Source organism: Apodemus sylvaticus, chromosome 5, assembly GCF_947179515.1.
Source record: "Apodemus sylvaticus chromosome 5, mApoSyl1.1, whole genome shotgun sequence".
NCBI lineage: Eukaryota > Metazoa > Chordata > Mammalia > Rodentia > Muridae > Apodemus > Apodemus sylvaticus.
The window spans coordinates 102,056,386-102,080,054 of NC_067476.1; the positions used below are offsets into that span (position 1 = coordinate 102,056,386).

The 23,669-nt window shown below is 39.1% G+C and overlaps 1 protein-coding gene across 2 annotated transcripts in view; it reads right to left on the reverse strand.

Moving 5' to 3' along the window:
• Positions 1–23,669, reverse strand: part of Ino80 (INO80 complex ATPase subunit) — a 98,432-nt gene that overhangs the window by 53,440 nt on the left and 21,323 nt on the right. For both annotated transcript variants that reach the window (XM_052183272.1, XM_052183273.1), the window contains exons 6-18: positions 21,262–21,382; positions 19,769–19,983; positions 17,711–17,764; positions 16,236–16,439; positions 14,970–15,165; positions 13,979–14,046; positions 12,110–12,319; positions 11,293–11,373; positions 9,468–9,563; positions 4,314–4,373; positions 3,039–3,181; positions 2,156–2,240; positions 1,194–1,311 (exon numbers count right to left, since the gene is read on the reverse strand). In XM_052183272.1, the coding sequence (XP_052039232.1) occupies positions 1,194–1,311; positions 2,156–2,240; positions 3,039–3,181; positions 4,314–4,373; positions 9,468–9,563; positions 11,293–11,373; positions 12,110–12,319; positions 13,979–14,046; positions 14,970–15,165; positions 16,236–16,439; positions 17,711–17,764; positions 19,769–19,983; positions 21,262–21,382 (1,651 nt within the window). The remainder of the gene's footprint in view (positions 1–1,193; positions 1,312–2,155; positions 2,241–3,038; positions 3,182–4,313; positions 4,374–9,467; positions 9,564–11,292; positions 11,374–12,109; positions 12,320–13,978; positions 14,047–14,969; positions 15,166–16,235; positions 16,440–17,710; positions 17,765–19,768; positions 19,984–21,261; positions 21,383–23,669) is intronic.

The following is a 23,669-nucleotide window of genomic DNA, read 5'->3' on the forward strand; positions in this document are numbered from 1 at the left end:
GCAATGTGGCAAATTCTTAATATTAGGCAAATAAACTAATGGCAAACAAAACTAAAAATGTTTGCAGTAGAAACAAACCCTAAGGCTGATGAAATGGTTCAGTAGATGAAAATGCTTACCAATTAAACCTAGTGACCTCAGTCCAATTTCCCCAGAACCCACTCAGGGGTAAAACAAAGGAAAGAACAACTCCATAAGTGCCCTACAGCTTCCATAAGCTCACTACAGTATTAATTAATTAGAAAAATTAAATACATCCAATAATTAGAAAAATTAAAAACAATTTAAATCCTAATATAGATGGAAAATAAGAGATAACCTCTCTAATATTTGACTTTTATTATAAGAAAAACAAAAATGAAAAAAATGACTTGTTATATATTAATTTCAATACGAATATAATTTTCATGTGATGTTTCCATGGGAATGTGGTAGTTTCAATAGGTTTGGCCCCCATAGGTTCATGTGTTTCAGTGCTTGGAGGTGTGGTCTTATTGGGGTATGTGTGGTTTTGTACAAGTAAGGCACTGTATAGGTGGGCTTTGAGGTCTCCTAAACTCAAGTCCAGTAAGATAGTTCCTTTTATTGGCTAAAGACAAAGATGCAGAACTTTCTGCTCTTCTAGCACCATGCCTGCTTGCATGCTGCCATACTTCCTGCCATGATGACAATGGACTAAACTTCTGAAACTGTGAGCCAGCCACAATTAAATGTTTTCCTTCATAAGAGCTGCCTTGGTCATGGTGTCCTTTCACAGCAATGGAAACGCTACCAAAGACAGAATGCCTACAAACCAAAATGCAGTATTTTATTAAGATTTCTATATCTTGCTTAGATTGTCTAGAGTAGTGTTCTGTTCTTTTTAACTCAGAGTATTTAGCTATTTTATTAACAGTGTATTAACTATTTTATAACAGTTTTACCCTCAACTCTTGTAGGTATACTGAAAAAGAAATTCTTCACACAGAAAAAAATGTACATAGTTGCCCATACTAATAGATTGAAAACAAAATTCAGAGCCAGGTATGGTGGCTTCCACTGTAATCCCAGCACTTGGGAAACTGAACCAGGAAATATCTGTGTGAGACCACACTACATAATGAATCCTAGGTCATTCTGGTCTGTAGTGTGAGACCTGGGCTACAGAGTCTTAAAACTCTACACAAAAAGAGGAAAGCCATAGCAGTACTTACTCTCATCAATAGCAGATTTGTTTTCAGCATGACTTTCAATGTCTTTGGAAAACCATTCATTAAATTCTTCATGCGAATCAAATAATGTTGGCATAATGAAATGTAGCAGAGCCCAGAGCTTAAAACAAAGGAAAAATATGAAACAGATATGGTGCCATAAAATGATACTGTGTGACTTTATATTAAGGTCTGGGGAATGGATTAACAAATGAATGTGTTTATGAGACATAAAGAATAAACGAATCCAAACACATGTTTGCTCAATGAACCCTAATACATAACAAAAAATGATTTCTCAATTAATTGCAAACTACAATTTAAAAGTACAAACACTGCTCAGATTTTGTAGTATAATAAAGATGACAGTCATACAGCTGATTCCACTACTGAACACAGTATTATAGTAGTATAACTAGCTGCAAATAGCCCTCGAGCAAAGGCTAGACAATAACAGCTTATTGGTTGGTCATATGTTTTCACGAATAAAGCTGTATGGGAACACAGCCATAGCCATTCATTTACACTCTACTTATGATTGCTTCCATACTGCATAAACAAAAACAAGCAGTTGTTATCAGTGAAATGTGCTGTCTATGAAATGTAAAATACTATTTCCTCTTTTACAGAAAGTTTTCTGACCCCTATTATGATGAATTCTAAAGAAAAAAATTGAGGCCCTCAGTGTTAGAAAGTATTATTTTCCAATTCTAGAGTAAAACGTTATCTGTATTAGATGGGCAACATTTCCTAATGTGCTCATTATTTATTAAGGAAACAAAAGGAACATTATAATTAATAAATAGTAAAAAAAAAAAAATAAGAATGCTGCCTACAAGAAACTTAGGAAGCTACAATCTAATTCTTCTATAGTGGCAAATAATAATTTGTACAGAATGACAGGAGTCCAGTGTAGGTACAGGTGTCTTACGAAGACATACACCATTACCTTGACTAGTGCCTACCTCTGCCATGGTATTCTGAATGGGGGTTCCAGTTAACAAAAGCCGATTCCGACACTGGAATTGTAAGAGAATCTTCCAACGAACACTGTTCAAGAAAACAAGTTACAAATTATAAGTTGGCAACATGTCTTTCTGTAATTATACTAAGACCCAACATTTCTAAAAATGCTTTCCAAATAATACTTAAGAATCCTATACTGGGGTTGGAAAGCTGTTTCAGTTGTTAAGAGCACTGACTGCTCTTCTAGAGGTCCTGAGTTCAATCCCCAGCATCCACAAGGTGGCTCACAACCATCTGTAATGAGAGCTGGTACCCTCTTCTGGTGTGTCTGAAGAGAACTACAATGTACTCACATACATAAAATAAAGCTTTTTTTTTAAAAAAAAGAATCATATACTATATCAAGCACACAATTAAAAATATACTTTAACAAAAATGAAGATAAAAATCCCAGCAGAACTGTGACACTCATCAATACCAATGGTATCATGGCTTAGGGAAAAAAAGAATGCACAAATAGGTTAAGTGGGAGACCTGTCTGGCTTTACAGTTTCCTACTGTTCTTACCTTTGAAAAGAAAAAGGAGGAGAAGGAAGGGGAAGAAGAGGAAGAGAAGGAAAAGGAGGAAGAGGAGAAATAGGAGATCAACAACAATAATAGTTATAACCATTATCTGAGGAGATTAATACTGAGGAAAAACCAATATATATTCTAAACATGATATATGAGTCCTAAAGAAAAGTATAAATAAGAATTTCTTCATTCTGGTCAGACAAATAGCTGAGGCATAACCTATTCTACGGTAGGTTCTGAAATTTCCCGCCTTTGCTGATTCTATGTATAGACTCCGCCCACAAGGCTGGTTTCTCTCATGCATATTACCTGGAACTACTCTTCAGTGCCTGAGCTTCATCCAGTACCATGTACTGCCACTTGACCCGCTGGAAATACTTGACATCCTGTACAACCAGCTGGTAGCTGGTGATGACCACATGGAAGGGGGCATCCTGAGTGTACAAGGTCTTCTACAAATGTAAGAAGAAAAGTATGGAAAAACATTATGTTAAATTCTTCAAGAACCATTTTTTTATGTACATGTATGTGTAAATATGAGTAAGCATATACATGTAGAGGGAGAAGGGCGATTTTCCAGAGCTGGTTCACTCCTTCCACTGTTGGTTCCAGGGACTGAATGCACATTAATTACCAAGCTTGCTCAGCACCCACTAAGCCATCTCTCCTCCAGTCGGTAATAAAGGAAGCCTGGAGTTGTGGTGCACATCTTCAGTCCCAGCACTGGGGAGGAAAAGGCAGAAGAAGGACCTCTGGGTTTGAGGTCAGCCTGGCGTACAGAGTGAGATCTTGTCTTTTTTTAAATATTTATTTATTTATTTATTTATTTATTTATTTATTTATTTATTTTGGTGTTTTTGAGACAGGGTTTCTCTGTAGAGCCCTGACTGTCCTGGAACTCACTCTGTAGACCAGACTGGCCTCGAACTCAGAAATCCACCTGCCTCTGCCTCCCAGAGTACTGGGATTACAGGCGTGCGCCACCACCACGCGGCTGATATCTTGATTTTTAAAGGGCAGTGAAGTATGAACACTCCTTTAAAAGAAAGATGAAGAATAGGCATTCCATCTGTGTGACCGAAAGACGTACAGTGAGGTAAAATGCAAATGTCCAATGTTTTTAAAGCATTTTCTATCAACTAATAATCTACAGTTCATGAAAAAAAAAAAGGAAGGTGTAACTGAAGAGACAACTCAGTGGTTAGACCACTTGAAGCTTGCATGGTGACTCAGAATCACTTGTAACTCTAGTGCAAGAGGATCTGATGCCCTTCCCTCTAGCTTCTTAAGGATCCTGCATACATTTGTTGTACATATACACACTCAAATACACATTAATTTTTTAAAAAGGAAATCTTAAAGATAAAAGGTCTAAAAAGGTCTCTTGACCTTTTATCCAAAAGTCCAAAAGATTGCCTGTACAGGAAAAACATTTTATCAAAATAAAAAATATATTTGCCCCATATCCAGAAACGTATTATTGATTTTATATGTATGAGGACTAACTCGGGTCAAAAAGAACAACAGAGCAATAGGATAGGAGGGCAAAAGCAAGAGCAAGAGTGAGAAAGAAACTGAAGTTACCTGACTCCAGAATCTCCGGATAACTTTTCTATCATGAGGATTTCCCCAATATGGTAGCACCTGGCAAACAGATCAATACATTATTTTCGTTTTGAGAATAAACTGTAAGCATTATCAATAATGTTATTCTGGATGACTTAGTAAGAAACTAGTAAGAGGCCAGGCAGTGGTTGCCCAGACCGTTAATCCCAGCACTTGGGGTGCAGAGGCAGGTGGATCTCTGATTTCAAGGTCTACAACAAGGTCTACAGAGCTTGTTCCTGGATAGCCAGGGCTATAGAGAAACCCTGTTCCAAACAAAACCAAAACCAAAACCAAAACCCAAACCCTCTGCAAATCACATTTTATGAGAAAAATAGAGAAGTTGTAAGAGAAGAGTCCGAGTCACAACCATACACATTTTTCAGACATCAATACCAAATACTCTGAATTTACAGATCTCAGTATCACACATCTGTATCTGATAAAATTCAGTTATCACCCTAGGTGAACCTCCATCTAACAGGAAAGTAAACACATTTCAACAACCTAAGAGAAATGGCAGTAAAAACAATGAATTGACTGTGCTGGGATCAGCAAATCCTTTGTAAATTCAAAGCTTTGCAGTCCATGTGGTCTCTGAGAAAACAACTCAGTTGTTTTAAGAGTATAAATCAATCATTTATGATACATCAACAAAACAGTGTGATTATAAAATAGTGAATACAAATATATATACAAAAGATACATATTTGAATTTCATGTTGTGTATTATGAGGTATGTTTTAATCGGTAATTTAAAACTGTGCAATATAATGCTAGTTTACAGACCACATAAAAATGGGTTTCTAAATAACCAGAAATATAGCATGACCCAGTAAATCAATTTGGACATATGTCCAGGTTTCTAAATAACCAGAAATATGGTATGACCCAGTAATCAATTTGGACGTACGTCCTATAGTAATGAAAACAAGACATCCAATTCAAACAAAAATGTACATGAATGCTTATAACTCTGTGGCTGAGTGCAGATAAACAATGAGAAACACCCTAAAATCCATCAAGAGATGAGCAAGAACCAAAATGAAATATCTAGAGAAATTTTTTAGCTATATTTAAAAAAAAAAAAAAAAGGGCTGGAGAGATGGCTCAGCAGTTAAGAGCACTGACTGCTCTTCTAAAAGTCCCGAGTTCAAATCCCAGCAACATGGTGGCTCACAACCATCCTTAAAGAGATTAGACACCTGACCTGAAGGGGCTTAAAAAGAGAGGATGGGGGTTAAGGGAGTGTGGCACGGTGGTGTGGGGGAAGGGGGTGCCCAGGCAGGCCCTTGTCCAGGCACCTCTTCTCCCTGAGGGACCACACATATACAGGCATGGTATAGAGTTTATTCAGGGTAGAGGATGGGAGTTACAGAGGCAGAGAGGGGGAAGGGGGCTGAGAATGAGAATAGAGAGTAGAGAAGTGGAGGCCAGCCATGAGCATGTGGAGAGGGGGGAGGGGAAGAGAGCCCAAGGGGCAGAGAGGTGAGAATGGGATGGAAGAGAGCAAAGAGATAGCGAAGAGGGAGAGGAGGGGCAAGCAGCCCCTTTTATAGTGGGCCAGGTCTACGAGGCGGGACATACCTGGCTATTGCCAGGTAGGTGTGGGGTTGAGCTTGGACAGAATACCAACAATGCCCTCTTCTGGTGTGTCTGAAGACAGCTACAGTGTACTTAGATATAATAATAAATAAATCTTAAAAAAAAAAAAAAAAAGCCTGGCAGTGGTGGCACACGCCTGTAATCCCAGCACGATGGGAGGCAGAGGCAGGCGGACTTCTGAATTCGAGGCCAGCCTGGTCTACAGAGTGAGTTCCAGGACAGCCAGGGCTACACAGAGAAACCCTGTCTCGAAAAAAAAAATAATAATAATAAAATTTTAAAAAAAGAAAACACTTAAAAAAAAATCTTAAAAAAAAAAAAAAGAAGAAGCATTGCTATGTTACACTGAGATGGACCTGGACTTTATATGCTGAATGGAAGAGGCCAAGCATTTAAGACCATGTACTGCATGTTTTCCAGTTACTTCAAGTATCTGGCAAATAAAGATTTGTGTTTTTCAGAGGCTAGAGGCAAAGGGAAATAAGAAATTATTACTTAATGGACATAGGTTTAAGGGCAGGGCACAGACAGTAGGGATGAGAGCAGTGACGGCCGTAAAAACACACGTAAGGCTACTGAACCACACACTTGAATCTTTACAAGAGTAGCGTTTTTATTACACTTATTTTGTATGTATGTGAATGTGCGTATATCCATGTGTGCATACTCATGTGCCACAGCACACAGGCAATGGTCAAAGGACAACATGCAGCATTCGGCTCTCTTGCATGAGTGCTAGGGCCTGAACTCAAATCACTTGGCTTATTGGCACTGCCTCCACTACTTGGTCTAGCCTGTCTACCCTGAACAATGGTAGTTTTTTGGTTTGACTGGCTTTTTGAGACAAAGTTTTGCTAAGTAGTCCTGGCTGGCCAGGAAATTTGCTATGTAGATCAGGATGGCCTTGAACTTGTGGCAATTCTCTGCCTCAACCTTTTGAGTACTGAGATAACAGGTATATACCACTCCCTTGGGAAAATGATAAATTTTTATATTTGAGTATTTTATTATATAAAATAAGTAAAATAGAAAATCCAAGAGGGAACACTTATGACTAGGACACCAGATTTTATTTTATAACCACTATGATAGTATTAAAATCAAATTCAATAAACAAATATACAAGATGGACACTGCATATGCACATGAGCATTCAGCTAAAGGCATTAATGAAAGGAGCGCTATGAATGAAGACTTAAAGCAGTGGTACTCAACCTCCCTAATGCTACTACTCTTCAATATAGTTCTTCATGTTGTGGTGACCACCAACCATACATGTATTTTCATTGCTAATTCATAACATAACATATTTGCTGCTGTTATGAATCATTAGAAATATCTGATGTGGAAGCTAGCTGACGTGTGAACCCTGTGAAAGGCTGGTTGTCACAGAGTGAGGACTGCTGCCTTAAAGTAATACCAAGCTGCCACCTACTGGCCAGTGAAGGAGCAGCTCAAAGCTTCAGTGCCAGTATAGAAATTAAGAACTATTTTTTAAACATTGTATTCAACAAGTATCTAGCCGTTATTGAAAAGAAGAAAAACCAAAATATTATTTCCATTTTTCGTATGTCCAAAGGTTCATGAGAAAATTTCAATAGAATGAATCTTATATCCTTAGAGAACTGAAAATAAGTTGGCCTCACATATAACAGCAATGTAGGTACTGGACAACATGTCCAGCACAAAAACTATTAACCTTGTGTCTACATCATACTCAGGTTGTTACGAGATACTTCTTGATTTTGGGGCAGGGCTTCATGTTGGCCTAAGACCTACTCTATAGCTGAGGATGCCCCAGCTTTAGGTCTTTCTGCTTCTGTCTTCCACTAGCCGGGAAACAGACCACTGCCAGTTTTACGAAGTGTTAGGTGTGGGATCAAATTTGTGGTTCCATTTATAGCAACCGAGCAGTCTAACAACTGAACAAAATCTCTAGCCCAGTCAATGTCATTTTTCCTCTCTGAATTAGTTAAATAAATTTTTACATTATCTGTGTTAGTCATTATAAGCTGGACCAAGACTGACTTTAGAGTATTAAGGAAAATGAATTGTCATGAATAGACTAAAATCCAGTATAAAATTTGGCAAAATATACTTTGAAACAAGATAGATAATTTTATCATTTCACTTTTACCATCAATTCATATGAAAATGCCATAAATAACTTAAATTGGACTTTGAATTTCTCACTTACATAGTATAAAGGTATATAGGCTCCTTTACTACTCTCATAAGTAATTTTTCTAAGAAAGGAATATAAGGCAGCTGGGAATGATGACTCACACTTCCAGCACTTGGCAGGCTGAGGCAAGAAGATCAGGAGTTCAAAGTAATGCCCAGTCACTTGGCAAGTTCAAAGCCAGTCCAGGTTACACCAGACTACTTCCCAACAAAGCAAAGCAAAACAAACAAAACAATCAGCTAGACATCACATTTCACCTAGAATCCCATCAGGTAGAACCAGAAGCAGGCTGACTGCCTGCCACAAGTTAAGAGCCAGCCTGGACAACATAGTGGATTCTAAGATAGCCTCCTGGAGTACTGGGGGTAGAGTATAATTCTGTCTCTAAAACAGAAGAAAACAAATGAAGCAAATACCGATATAAGAGACTAGGTAGGTAGTTCACGTTGAGTCACAGTCTAGTATGCACAAGGCACTGTGATTGATTCCTAAAGCCACATAAATCTTGTGTGGTGACATACACTTAGAAACACTGGCTATATAACAAGTTTGAGGACAGCATAGGACACATAAGACTGTATCAAAGAAAACAAGCGTATGGAGGCTGAGGAGAGAGCTCAGTTAGGTGTTATCAACTGCTCTTCTAGAACAGTTAAGTTTGGTCCCCAGCACCTGTAACTCCAATTCTAGCAGATCCGACTACCCACACATAACTATGCACATTTAAAAATAAAAATTAAGAGTACGATGCACATCTTTCATCCCAGCAATCAGGAGACACAAAATAAGAAAATGCCTCCATAATATTGGCCTGTATACCAGGTGTGGTAGCACAGCCTTAAATCACAGCATTCTAGAGGCAGGGACCAGTGGATCTCTAGAAGTTCAAGGTCAGCCTGGTCTATATAGAGAATTCCAAGATAGCCAAGGTTACAAATAGAGATCCTATCTTTAAAAAAACAAAACAAAACAAAAAACAAGATTAGCCTCTAAGCAAGTCTGTAAGTTATTGTCTTGATTGATGTGGGAGGAGCAGGGCCACACACACTTTCATAGGTGATACTGAGTGATGAAAGAAAACAGGCTGAGCAAACCTGGAGAACAAACCAGTAAGCAGCACACTCTCAAGGCCTCTGCCTTAGTTTCTGCCTCCAGGTTCCTGATTTCTTGAGATCCTGCTCAGAATTTCTTAAATGATGATGGAATATAAAGCAGTAAGCTAAAGCGAACCCTTTCTTTCTCTGTTGCTTTCTGTCACAGTGTTTATTACAGCACAGGAGTCTAAGGCAATTAGAAAGCAGCAAAACAAGGGTCGTAAAGCTTATCTTAAAGAACATCTTTACCTTAAATTTAGGAACAAATCTTGTAAACTCCTGGTGCCAATTATTAAGTGTAGAAGCAGGTGAAATTATTAAGAAAGGTCCCCAAATGTTTTCTCTCTGCAACAGAAATGTGATCAGTCAGCTGTAGGAAAACGGAAATTACTTAATCCTAAATAACCAATTAATGACAAGAGAAGTTTAAAAATAGGTATCACTGTTATCAAGAGAAATTGTGCTTATCTCCCAAGTGATACATATGCATCTGAAAAGCAATGTTAGTATAATAAGACACAGCAGGGAGGTAAAGTACGAAGCAATCACACTTGTGACTTATGGGTCTTAATTTCATTCATAAAATGTGTATGACATACTGATTCACTTTTATTATTTTCTACTATGTTATCATAATTTCACTGTTATTAAATTAGAAGAATGTTAATTTTTCATAGTATGTATTACACATTTTCTCATTTCATTTTTATAAAATCTGGCAGGAAGCAGCAGCAGCGGCAATGTAGTCCTTTAATTCCAGCACTCAGGAGGCAGAAGCAGGTGAGTCTCTGAGTTCAGGCCAACCTATTCTACAAACTAAACCGTGTTTTAAAAAAAAAAAAAAGGAGGAGGAGGAGGAAGAGAAGAGGAGGAGGGGGTAAGAAGAGGAGGAGGAAGAGAATTATTATTATCATTAATAATTATTATTAGTGGAAGGTTTATATTACCTCTGATTTACAAAAGGTAGATAACTAGGCACCAGAGATTTAAAGACTCATTTCAAAGAGGTTAAGTGGGCTGACTGTATGACATGGCTAGAAAAAGCAGTGTTGTGATAGAAATCCAAACCAAATCTTGCAACCATAGTATTTCTTTTTCTTTTCTTTTTTTTAATTGAATATATTCTTTATTTTCAGTTCAAATGTTATTCCCTTTCCCAGTTTCCCCCACTCACAGAAAACCCCTATCCCACCACCTCCTCAGTACTTCTTGTTTCTTTTCTTTTCTTTTTTTGATTTGTTTTTTTCCGAGACAGGGTTTCTCTGTATAGGCCTGGCTGTCCTGGAACTCACGCTGTAGACCAGGCTGGCCTCGAACTCAGAAATCCGCCTGCCTCTGCCTCCCAGAGTGCTGGGATTACAGGCGTGCGCCACCATCGCCCGGCTTCCTCAGTACTTCTTAAAAGGAAAAAAAGCCGGGTGGTGGTGGCGCACACCTTTAAACTCAACACTTGGGAGGCAGAGGCAGGGGGATTTCTGAGTTCTAGACCAGTTCTGATCTACAGACTGAGCTCCAGGACAGCCAGGGCCACACAGAGAAACCCTGTCTTGAAACCCTCCCCCCCCCAAAAAAAAAGAATTCCAGCTATACTTGTACAAACTTTGTTTTGGCCCCCTTGAGAACATAAAAAGGTCTGTGGCTGGAGAGCTAGCTCAGGTTAAAAGCACTGGCTACTCTTCAAGAGGACCTGAGTTTAATTCCTAGGACCCACATGGTAGCTCACAACTGTATGCAATTCTAGTTCCAGGGGATCCAATGCCCTCACACAGACATAAATGTAGCTAAAAACCAATGCAAATAAATAAATCATTATAAAAAAGTCTTCAGATGTAGCAACAAGTTCTGCTCTTTTGACACACTACCATGAGCAAAAGAGGCTCACTGTGTGCTTTTAACCTGAGCTAGTACTTGAGAGAAATAGGTTGAAGGCCAGCCACATCTACAGGGTAAGGTCTAGGATAGTCAAGGCTACACAGAGACACCCTGTTGTGAAAGAGAGGAGGGGAGGGGGGCGAAGGGATGGGGGGAGAAGCTTAAGTTCAGCCAAGCAAGACTGACAATTCCATCTACTCACCTCAGCAAGATGGGCCAGGAGGGCAATGCTCTGTACAGTTTTACCAAGACCCATTTCATCAGCAAGAATTCCATTAATACCCTGAGAGAGAGAGAGAGAGACAGACAGAGACACACACACATATGGTCAACACCTGATTGCACCACCTAGAATTCATTTCACTTAATACCAAAGAGCTAACAAAGACAGTGAACAATTCAACCAAGATTGATTGGAAGAAACTCAGTAACAATACTATTAAATCACTACTGCAATGGTTTCTTTTGCCAACAGTACAGACATATGTGTGATTCATGATATATTAGACCAAGAATAAGGCCATTTCTTCACCTAATGTAGCACATATTAAGTAAACAATGCAGTTTACCAAGACACCTAAGGCATACTATACATTGGATACACACAGGATCTCCAAGTTAGAAATGCAGATAGATACCTTTCTAACTCTAGCACGAAACTCAAGCTTTGGAAATGGAGAACTGGCTCAGTGGTTAACAGAACCCACTGCTATAGCAGAGGATTCCAGTTCAGTCTCTATCTCCCACATGGCTCACACTCAGCTCTAACTCTGGTTCTAGGGATCTGATGCCCTTTTTTGACCTCCATGCTGACTACATGCCTGTGGTGTAGTTACATACAATACAGGCAAACATTTATACAGACAAAATAAAAACAAGTAAATCTTAAAAAAACAAAACAAAACAAAACAAAAAAAAAACCCAAAAAAACCCTAAAGGTGAACTTACTTCCCAATTATTCAAAAGAAAAACAGATATTAAAATAAAAAGAATAGGCTTAACATAATTCTAAAATTTACCTGCTCATATAGATTTGCTAACCAGTTCATGCCTTTCAGCTGGTAACCTTTCAATTTGCCATTGAAAATAGTGGGTTGTGGAATATCCTCGCCGGCCCGGATAGATGGATTCGCTAAGCTATAACTCTCCCCAAACCCAGAGCCAGACTTGTCTGCTGCCCTAAGGGCAGCTGCCCGACTTTCTTTTGCATCTTCATCAAACGACCTTGTCTGGAAAATAAAAAGAAAAATATGTAAGAATTTTAGAAAATGAACATAAAATTCATAACATATCTTATACTATTCTAAAAAATATCTCTAGTATCTAAGTTAATGTAACAACTATATTAAAATGTTTCTATAACATACTAAGCTATATTACTCATTAATTAAAAATTTTGGTTTCACGTTTTGATACAAGAGTTTAAGTACGTAGGAGACTATGCTGATCATAATCAAAGTATATGATCTACTTGAATAAAAACTGTTATTATCAAAGTCAATGCTTTGTAAAATAAACATACCTACTAAAGATTAAGAAGCAAAATAGGCTTTAATACAAAACTTAATTGAAGGAATTGTGTGAAAGTGGAATTTGTGTCTATTCTGTTTGTTTGGTATTTTGAGACAGGGTCTTTCTACAGAGACCACCAGGCTATCCTGAAATTTACAGAAATCCTCTACACTAATCTGCCTCCTGGGTGCTGGGATTAATGGTGCATACCAGCACACCTGGCAGAACCCAGTCCTAACCTTGACAGAGTAGCAGAAGGCTCCTCGACAGCACTCTGAACTATACTGTCTTCACTCATTTTGGCCCAACTACAGTTCCTTACTAATTTTATTAAAGATCATCAGCTCCTCAAGGGATAGGGAAATGAGTCAGAAAAGCACTGGCTGTTCAGTTCCCAGCACATACATGATACAAACAACAGTACTCCAGTTCCAGGGGACCTAGCACAGCTCTTGGTCCCTGTAGACACCAAGCACACACATAGTGCAAATATATACTTGCAAGCAAAACACTCAAACATTCAGAATAAAAATAAATCTTTTTTTTATAAAAAACAACTAGCTCAGAAATAAGAGGACAAATCAGTGCTTGAGTGAAAGCAGTAACTTAGTTTTCTCAAGGCATAGGACTCTTGACAGTCTTTTTCATTACAGAACCCATGATTAGTCAAGAGAATACAAAACAACAAAAAAGTTTGTAGCTCAAGTATAAAGCTTTCAACACTACTACTAATAAAAATTCTATACTAGTGAACACTTGTTATTCTGCCATCCCAAGCTATTAGTACTATTCTGAAGCAAAGTCAGGGGCTGAGAGATGGCTCAGTAGAGTAAAGCACTGGCTTTAATCTTCCAGAGGACCTGGGTCAATTCCCAGTACCCACATGGTGGCTAGCCATCTGGAACTGAAGTAAGGAAAGTCATCACCCTATATAGTCTGAGTCTCATACACACTCACCCACTTGTACACACTCACAAAAAGGCTTCACCCTACATATGGCCAGGGTGTCACTCACACACTTCCACAGAGAGTATTCATCCTACATATGGACAGACAGACAGACAGACACACACACACACACACACACCCCAGTGCGTTTAACTGAAAACAATGAACAAAGAATAAAATAAAGTAAAAATAAAGAAAGAACATGTAAATAAGAAACTGGCACATTTGCTAGACAACTACAATATACCCTTTCTTTCTTCCTTTTTTTTGGAGACGGGCTTCACTACATATTCTTGGCCGGTCTAGAACTGATCTTATACTCAAGCTAGCCTCAGATTCACAGAGCTCCATCTGACTCTGCCTTCCTGAGTGCTGAGATCAAGGCTGTGTCCACCATGCCCAGCCTGTCTTTTCACTTAAAGACTTACTCGAGCTTGGTGAATATGGTAAGCATTTTCAGCATTCTTCAGGGCTTGGGCTTTAAAATGGTTACTATCTGAAAAGAGAAAACATATAGATTATCACACTTAAGAATTATTTCCATCTTCAAAGATTTATCCCACACATAAGTGGATCCCCAGTTTCCCGCTGTATTTATCTCAAGGCTAACAAAGGACAAGGAGTGGGCAAGAACCTAGAAACAATAAGGCGTGGTGACACAACTACAATTCCAGCACTTGGGAGGAAGAGGCAAGTGCGTTTCTGTGGGTTCCATGCCACTCTGGTCTACACAGTGAATTCCAGGATAGCCAGAGTTACATAGTGAGACCCTATCTTAAGAAAAGTACAACATAAATAAACAAACAAAAGAACCTAGAAGTATAAAGCAGTGGTGGATGTCTCTTGTCTCCAAGAGTGAAAGCCAGCACACAAACAAAACCCATCTGGGAATTAAGATCTACAATCTCTCAGGCCTAGGGTTTCTTTATAAATTGATACAAAATGCCAAGATAGGCAAGACCAACATGCAGATTCAAAATGATATTTATGTGGGGAGAAAGCAAATGAAATATATACACGTGTTAATACTCAAGATACTCTGAAATATTTCTATTCTCTTGCATTTCTAGGTCAACACAATCTTAATTACCACACTGTGAAAATGCTCTTACTGGTAACTAAAGATGACTTCCAACTTCAGATCCTCCTGCCTAACCCTCCAAAGCATGAGATCACTCACTGCCTGGTTTATGTGATGCTAGGTGTCAATCCCAGGGCTTCGTGCAGCTAGGCAAACATTCTCTCTTAAATTATTTTATAGGCTTTCTTTGCAGAAGCACACATATTTCCTGCTCCAGTGCAATAAATCTCCCTTTTCTGAGCAGTATTATGTATGAATTAGGACAAAACCTGTAAAAATTTTAATATACACAACTTTGATATGAAAAATGAAGGCAACCTGCTTCCTCCAGGACTTACCATAGTCTTCCTGGGTGATGTTAACCACCACTCCTCCACCAATGTCAATTTGTCTCTGGGTAGAACTATCTTCTAGTTTCCTTAAGATTTCTTCCTGGATTCCATCATGACCCATATCACGTTTTCGACTCATAAAATGAGCATACAACTCTGTCTGAGTGATTAAGAAGTTGAGTTTTCGCTGTTGCCTCTTGGCCTAAAGGAGGGAGGGGGAAAATTGAAGGTAAGAACATCCAAGTCATAAATTATATGTAGTCAACAGAATTTAGTAAATCTTAATAAAAACCTCCATATAATTCCTTCAAAACCTTTTTATTTTTAAAAAGGTAACTATTGCTAATGAACAACACAAAAACACACAAAAATATAAATACAAAAGAAAAAGGGAAGAGAAGGAAGCATGAGAAGAAAAGAAGTAAAAAAGAGAAGGAAAGGATGCTTAAGTGTCCAGAAAAGGCCCAGAAACTCCACTGAGAAAGCAACAGTCACGTGTGAAAAGCAAGTCATCCGATCCCAACTCTCTTCTGGAAGCACCTTTCCTTCCAACTGCTTTACCAATGTCAGACAAGCACTTAGTACTTATTCTCTATTACTAGACATACAAAGCCTAAATCAGTTGAGAGACATCACATTCATCAATGGTAATGGCTAAAGTTTAAAAATGGTAGATGAAAAAGTAGCTATGTCTCAGAAAACTAAATTGCTCACTGTCCGTAAGTAACACAGCCTGAAACTTCGGTTCCAAGGAACCCAATGTCCTTTCCTGGCCTCTGCATACATGTGTGTGGTACACATATACACAGGCAAAACATCCACTCGCATAAAATAAAATTAAAAAAAAAAAATAAAACAAAGAATACAGAAAAAAGTTAGAAAGTCAGGAGGCAGAGCCAGTGTACCTGTGAGTTGGAGGACAACCTGGTTTATATCACCAGTTCCAGGAAAGCTAGGGCTACTATCTCAAAGGTTCAAAGCAACAAACTAAATCCTTAGTGCTTTGGTACTAAATACAAGTTTTAGAATTTGTATGCTTTTGCCAGGCAGCGGTGGCACAAACCTTTAGTCCCAGCACTCAGGAGGTAAAAGCAGGCAGGTCTCTTGAGTTCAAGGCTTTCCTGGTCTACAGAATGAGTTACAGGTCAACCAGACTACACACAGAAACCCTGTCTTGAAAAGCAAAACCAAACCAGACCCTGCCCCAAATAAAACCCCAACAATACAAAACAAAAACAAACAACAACAAAAATATGTATGCCTTTGCCCCACCTCCCGCATCTCTTCATCCAACTTCCGCTGCTCCAAAGCTTCCTTCTCTGCTCGCTTGCGGTGCTCCTTCTCCACCTTCTCATACTTCTTCCAGTACAGAAGCATCTCCTTTGTTAGACGCCGGGCACGAGGCAGAGTCTCCTTACAGTTCTTCTGTGCTTGCAAAGCAGCTCGACGCACTTCCTTCATGCATTGATGGGCAAGCTGCAAACAGCATCATCATCGTAACAGAGAAGGATCCGATTTCAAAACAGTTCTGCTTAGACTGTAAATCAGTGACCCTCAATCTTTTTAATACCTACAATCCTGCTAAAGAGGTGGTTATATCTCTTTCTCTCCTGCTTTGACGGATGCCTCTTAATAGAACTCAGAGCCCTGAGGTTAAGTATTCTAATTGACATACCTACCCACATCCACCACTTTAGATGAAACAAAGTGTACTGACTACAGTGGGACACTGTACTTTATGCATAAAACTCCCTTTACTGTACTTATTAGCTTGAGACCCTCACAAGCTGGACCCTTGTGGCTTGTTCCTTTGTAAAAGACAGGAAGAGATTCCAAGGCAGCAAGCACATGCATGAGGGAAGAGGCAGCTACTAATGCGGCTTCCTAGGCAGTGTGCACTAGGCCCCTTTGTTCTGAAGATTATATAGCTAACAACTGGGGTGGGAGACAGGGTAGCTTTTCTTTGGTGGTGTTCCATCTGTAAGTTGCCCATGTATCTATAAGTAACTCCAACTAAACCAACTGGTTCTCCAGTCCTTGGTGCCCTAAATGGGATGGACATATTTCTTCACATTTCCCCAGAAAAAGTCATGCAACAATGGCAAAGACCTGAAATTTACTGAGGCATATTTTAATATTTCCTTTACTCACAAGTACTCTATGAAAGCAATGTCATCACAATCTTGGTTTTACAGGTGAGGAAACAAAGGGCCTGAGAGACTAGTCTGGACAAATCAGACTAAAACTGTTACCTCATCCAATCCTTACAACAAGCTATTATTTTTCTCTCAGATTTTTTTTTCACGCCCACATGTCTCTTTTTAAGTTACTATTATTGAGGGAAGGGAGTGAGCTGTGTGTATAGGTTCACATGCACCACAGTACACGTAAGGATATTCAAGGGCAACTGTGGGGAGTGAACTCTTTCCTTCCATCAGTGATTCCAGGTACTGAACTCAGGCTGTCAAGCTGGCCAAAAAGTTCCTTTACGCACCAAGCTATCCCTGTGACCCCCATCACTTCTTAAATGGAAAAACTGAGCACAAATCTTAAAGAACCAGAGATTATTTTGACATAGAAAGTTCAAATATGAGAAATATGAGTACTTATAAAACAGAATGAGACTACCTAGATGGTTCTTTACATACTATCCAATTCATGATCAATAGATCACAATGTACAATAATAGTGAAATAAGCCCAAAGGAGAATACCAAATAGACAAAATAGAAAATGGAAAAATGTTACCTTTCGGCTGTTGGTAAGAAATAAGTTTCGAGCTGAAGACTTCTGCTTGTTGGCCTAAAACATTTGAAAGTAATATTTAAGATTCATTTCTATGTAAGACTATATAGTCTTTACTTAATTCTTGAAGGAATGAAAAATGTCAAGTACATACAAGACAAATTACTTTTAAAAGTCATTCAGAGGCACTGTCTGGCATATTATAAAACTAAAAGACCAGGAACAGGAAGCCACTGTTGAAGCTGCCTTTAATCTTACTTTAGTACTTACATGTACTTGTGTACATCTGGTATCTGCAAGTCTATGTGTTTAAATGCATGAGCATATGTCTGCATATGTGTGTAGAGGCCAGCAGTAGATGTTGGGCACTTTGCTCCATCACTTTGCTACTCATTTTTTGAGACAGGGTCTCAATAAACCTGGAACTCAGATTCAGCGAGACTGAGTGGCCAACAAGCTGCACAGACCTTCCTGTCTCAGCCTCCCATGTACCAGAATTATAGGCACACACGGGGCTTGGCTTTTTATGTAGATGCCTAAGGACTAGGTCTCAGGTTCTTATACTATTGCAGGAAGCAGTCTACAAACTACACCATGTCTCCGGCCCTTCAAATAGTCCAAATACTTCTAGAAAGAACTGATGGGTTTGAATGGACTACGATGCTATCACTGACTCACACACACTGCTTTCCTGGGCCAATGTGCAAAGCTGAGGCTGCAGGATGCCCGGATACAAGAATCATACGAGAAACATAAAATCACTTCCAGTTCAGTATACTAGCTCACCTCCAACAAGAGCAAAAACTATTGCTACTATTACTCAGATTTTGACCATCACCCAAGCCTTGTCTTCAATAAAAAATTCTAAGGCAAACCTAACATACAGTGTGACCTATCAGCTCCCAACTCAGGCTCTGACTCATCCTCTTCCATTTAAAAGTAGTAACCCTTCAATAAAGAACCCTGACTAGCACTGAGTGTGGTGGCACCTAATTTTCATCTCATCACTCAGAAGGTAGAGGCAAATTTCAAAAGTTCCAGGCCAGCAAGACTGTATAAGGAAACCATGCCTCAAAGTCATTTAACTCAGGATAAGACAAAAGAAGCAGCACTCTGCCCACTGAATCTCTCCACCATGCTAAATAAGGGGTTTGAAGTTTCAGGATCTTAAGAATGTCTTGAAAGCAATTCTAATGTGATCCCAATTCGGATGAGTTTTTTTTTTCCCTTTCAGCCTTTTCTCAGTAACTTCCTCTTACTAATTCATGTGTTACATTTTTCTCTTCAACAACAATCTCAGTTGTTTTTACTGAAAAATCATTTTTCATCAAAAGGCATCATCTGAAACTTCCTCAGACACTAGGGCATATTTTTTTTTTTGCCTTAACGTTCCAACTAAGAAGAGATCATGCATAGATCAAACAGAGGATGGCAGACTTGCTGGTGAGAAGCTCTACCCACTCTATGGTCCTGTAGAGTTCATTTGGTCTTTACTTTTACATAATACATTTTTTTATTACATATTTTTTGAATATAAAAATCCTGGAGACATTTAGCCTCTACCCCCAAAACCTGACTGTGTTACAGTAACACAGGTAAATACATGTTTGACTTGTTTCTATGACATCTGGCCTTGTCATCCCTAGTATCCCGAGTCACCCACACGCTGATCAGTTTTATTGACTTTGCTTACTTCTGGGGGCTGTTAAGAGACATAAACATCTCAGAATGTCTGCAAGTAGACACTGTCCCCCATTCCTTGGTCCCATCTCTATCTTCCAACCCCTCACTCACCTACCCACCCTCTCACCCACTCCCTTACTCACGACACCTACCCCCCTCACTCACCCCCTCACCCACCCATTCACCCACTCACTCACTCACCCACCCCCTCACCCACTCACTCACCCACCCACCCTCTCACCCCCTTACTCACTCACTCACTCACTCACCCCCTCACCCAACCCCTCACCCACTCACTCACTCACCCACTCACTTACCCCCTCATTCACTCACCCCCTCACCCACCCCTCACCCACTCGTACCCCCTCACTCACTCACCTTTGGTAGTTCCTTTTTCACGATGCTCAGCCACACTTTCCTGCGGCGAGCATTAAGCTGCTCAATGGATAAGTGTTTCTTCTTGGTGCCAGGGGGAGGTGCATCATGAGAAAACTTAGCAAAGACTTTGGTCTGGTGATGGTGGTGACGTGGAGATTCTTCAGAGGAAAACTCTTCATCGCGTCGTCTTTTTTTCTTCACTTTTTTCAACTTGGCTGCAAAGAAAAGAGATGATTACAAGGCTGGGCAGAACCAGTGAGCATCCTCATCATTTAAGAAAGCACCCAGGAGCTCTGTCCATTCTACCAGAGGCAGGCAGTGTTTCTTCCTTCTATCAGGCCAATAAATAGTTGAAGAGGAGGATCTCACTAACTTAAAAAGAGTGCTAGACATTGACATTTCTTTTGTTTACATGAAGAACTGAAACTAAAACTCAAAAACCAAATGACTTGAACTCAGCACTGTGGAATTGTTTTTTAAGCTGAATTACTGGCCTCAAGTGACAGTTACCAACTTCCACTTGGTGGAAATGCAAGTCAACTAAAGAAAACAGGAAAAATTGCATCAATTGATAGGCCAATAAAATTTTTGAGGAAAAAATACCAAATGGCAGACATTTAGAGGGAGAGGGGAAGATAAGAAAAGGAGGGTGTGGAGAACGAAGGGAAGGCTAGCAAAGATGCTTTTAGAGCAGAATTCGTATCTTCAAGGAAGTAAAATCTGCCTTGCACAGATACCTTAAAACTCTCTGGTTCCATGTCCTTCCTGCTTTTCCAACTGCTTAGAGGTCAGAAGGAAAAGAAGACATTTCCTGGCAAACATGCAGAAACTACAGCGGCTCATCAGGAGTGACTTAAAGAATTGCTTCTCGCAGGGCAGTGGTGGCGTACGCCTTTAATCCCAGCACTTGGAAGGCAGAGGCAGGTGGATTTCTGAGTACGAGGCCAGTCTGGTCTACAGAGTGAGTTCCAAGACAGCCAGGGCTACACAGAGAAACCCTGTCTCAAAAAACCAAAAAAAAAAAAAAAACAAAAACAAAAAACAAAAAACCCTGCTTCTCATCTCCTCAGAATACTTTCAACAATGGCAGAGTGTACAAGATAAAAGGAAGGAAACTACTTTTGCCTAATCCTTTGTGTAGCAACCTACAGCTGTAGTTTTCTTTGTTTCTTGGATTAGAAGAGAAGGAGGAGACTGTAAGACAAGGTCTCAGGCAGTCCAAGGTGGACTCAGCCTCTATGTAGCCAACAAGAACTTAGCACAGCGGACTCCTGCTTCCACCTACCAAGTGCTAGGATTACAGTCCATGTGCTTGCAATCTATAATTCATTAAGTCTATCTATATCTATAAAAGACCACACAACAAATGTAAAATAAGGTCAATAATGTAACTAGAAAAAGACTATAGTTTTACAGATAAAAGTAATTTTCTACTATAAAGTCAAACTGTACCATACACAATTCTGAAATTAAGAAAGAATAAATATACTTACCTTTAAGCTTCTTGTCTTCCTTGAATTTCTTCTTTTTGGGTCCAAGCAAGTGGCGCTGTTGCTCATAGAAAGGGTCGTATGTGGAGAGCAGGCCTGCACTGTAGTACTGGTACTGCTGCAACTGAAGCAGGCAAACACTGTGACGAGTCTGCCCGTGCTCCACAGCACAGCCTTCAAGGCATCTTAATTTAAAAAAAGGCTAAGCCAGAGGAAACCATAGCTCCTAAATAGTTTCCCATAGAGACCAATAAGAAATTAGTATATCAAAGATAATTTCTTTAACTCAGAAGCAAAACAGGCACAACTGCTATTCACAAGACAGACTGCTGGAAAGAACTTTGTAAGGAAATACTTTGGGAATCTGAAATTCTATCACATCTTTTCTTTTCTACATGAACCTCTGCTGAAGAATGTAGAGAAACTTCTGATACTTCCTCTACACTCCAAATACTAGAAATGCAAATATGTACCATTACACACATCGGATACACATTTGGGATGAAATTAATGTCCTGTAAGCTGGTCATTTCAACATTCAGAAGTAGAGGCAAGGAATTCTAAGGCGGCCTGAGCTAAATAAGACCTTATCTTAAATAAAACAGAAAACAAACACACAACAACAGCAACAACAAGAAGAGGTAAAGACATGTTTCTCTTCAGAAATTCATCAAAGATTGGGATGATACCAGCAGGTAAAGGTATTTGCCACGAAGCCTGAAACTCCAACTTTAATCCCAGGAAGGCAGAGGGTGAAAGATGCTTAAATGCTGTACTCTGACATCTACTACATCCATGAATGTACTGTGGCAGACACATGCCCAAACACAAACTAAAAAAGTAAATATAAAAACAAACACAACAGGAACTTACATTAAGAAAAATAAGCTATATTTCTCCTACTAATAGGTCTCCAGATTTATTAGGTTCCTGACGTTAGGTACTCTGGCTTTTACTCTTTTATTTGCTTCAAATGTTTTTCTTGTTTTGTTTTTAACTGTTTGTTTATGGTGACAAAGTCTGAAACTTTATGGTCTGAAACTCACCATGTAGACTTACTAACCTCACACATATGGGAGATGACTCTCCCACTGTCCCCAGGCAGATGCCACCATGTCTCAAGCCTTCACACAGTTTCCAACCAGTCACCTCAGTATTTTCACCTCTCAAGTCACCCCTTCTCTCACCACGAGTTTATAATTAAGGATAGCACCTATTATTTTATAATTAACGTCAAAAAAAATCTCATTTTTTTTCCATTCAACTAGTAGTAAATCTGTTAAAACATTTCATTCTATCTGACTCTCAAATCCACAGTAATTTGATTTACCACATAAATTAAAATCTTTTGGATTGTTTCCTGAGATTATGCATGGAGTAACATGGAAGACTGATATAAACCTCTCTAGTACGCATCAAAATTAAGTGAGCAGGCATCAAGCTGTATACTTAAAGTCCCATTTATATATGTTTTATTTCAATTTAAAGAAAAAAAAAATCAAGGCCCACCTGGGCTACAGAGTGAGATCTGTCTCAAGAAAAGAAAAAGAAATGAGTGATTATACAGAATACCATGTGCCTTGGCATCAAGTTTCAACAACATTGTGTGAATCAAAACTGTTAAGATATTCCACTGATTAACTTTCACCCTTAATACTGTTGGAAAATTGTTAGCTCACTATGTACAAAAGGCTATATTTCTGACAAAACAACAACAACAACAACAACAACTTGTTTTGGTAACAAGTGGTCAAATGGCTATCATTAAATCAATCATCACTGGAATACCGGTCTATGAAGAAAAGTTTTTCCCAAACTGAAAACGTCAACAAGCAATTGTATTGGTAAGATATATTGGCAGCCTCACAAAGTTAAGCATAGATCCCATGACCAGCAACAGCCCTGCTAAGTATACAACCAGGAGAAATGAAAACATGCACCCACACAGAAACCTATACTAATCTTCATAGTAGCATACAAAAGCACCCAAAGTGGGAGAAACCAGCTCATCAACTGAAAAACAAAAACACAATGTTCTATAAATAAAAAACTATTTGGCAATAAAAATGAATGAAGTAGTAATACATAGTCCAACATGAACAAATCTTGTAAACGTTACACCAAGAGAGAGAAGATGTATAAAAAGTACCGTGTTATCTGATTCCATTTGTATGAAATGTCTAGAATGAACACATTTACAAGAAACACACATGAACGAGGTCCTGGATTCAATCCCTAACTAACACCATCCAAAAACAAACAACAACCAGAGCTGCATGCAGAGGCGCGCGCGCGCGCACACACACACACACTCTCGCACAGCAGCACTTGGAACGTGGGATGAGGGAATAAGGAGGTCAAGGTCACCCTACCACACAAGACAAAGTCTCAAATAAATACATAAAATAAAA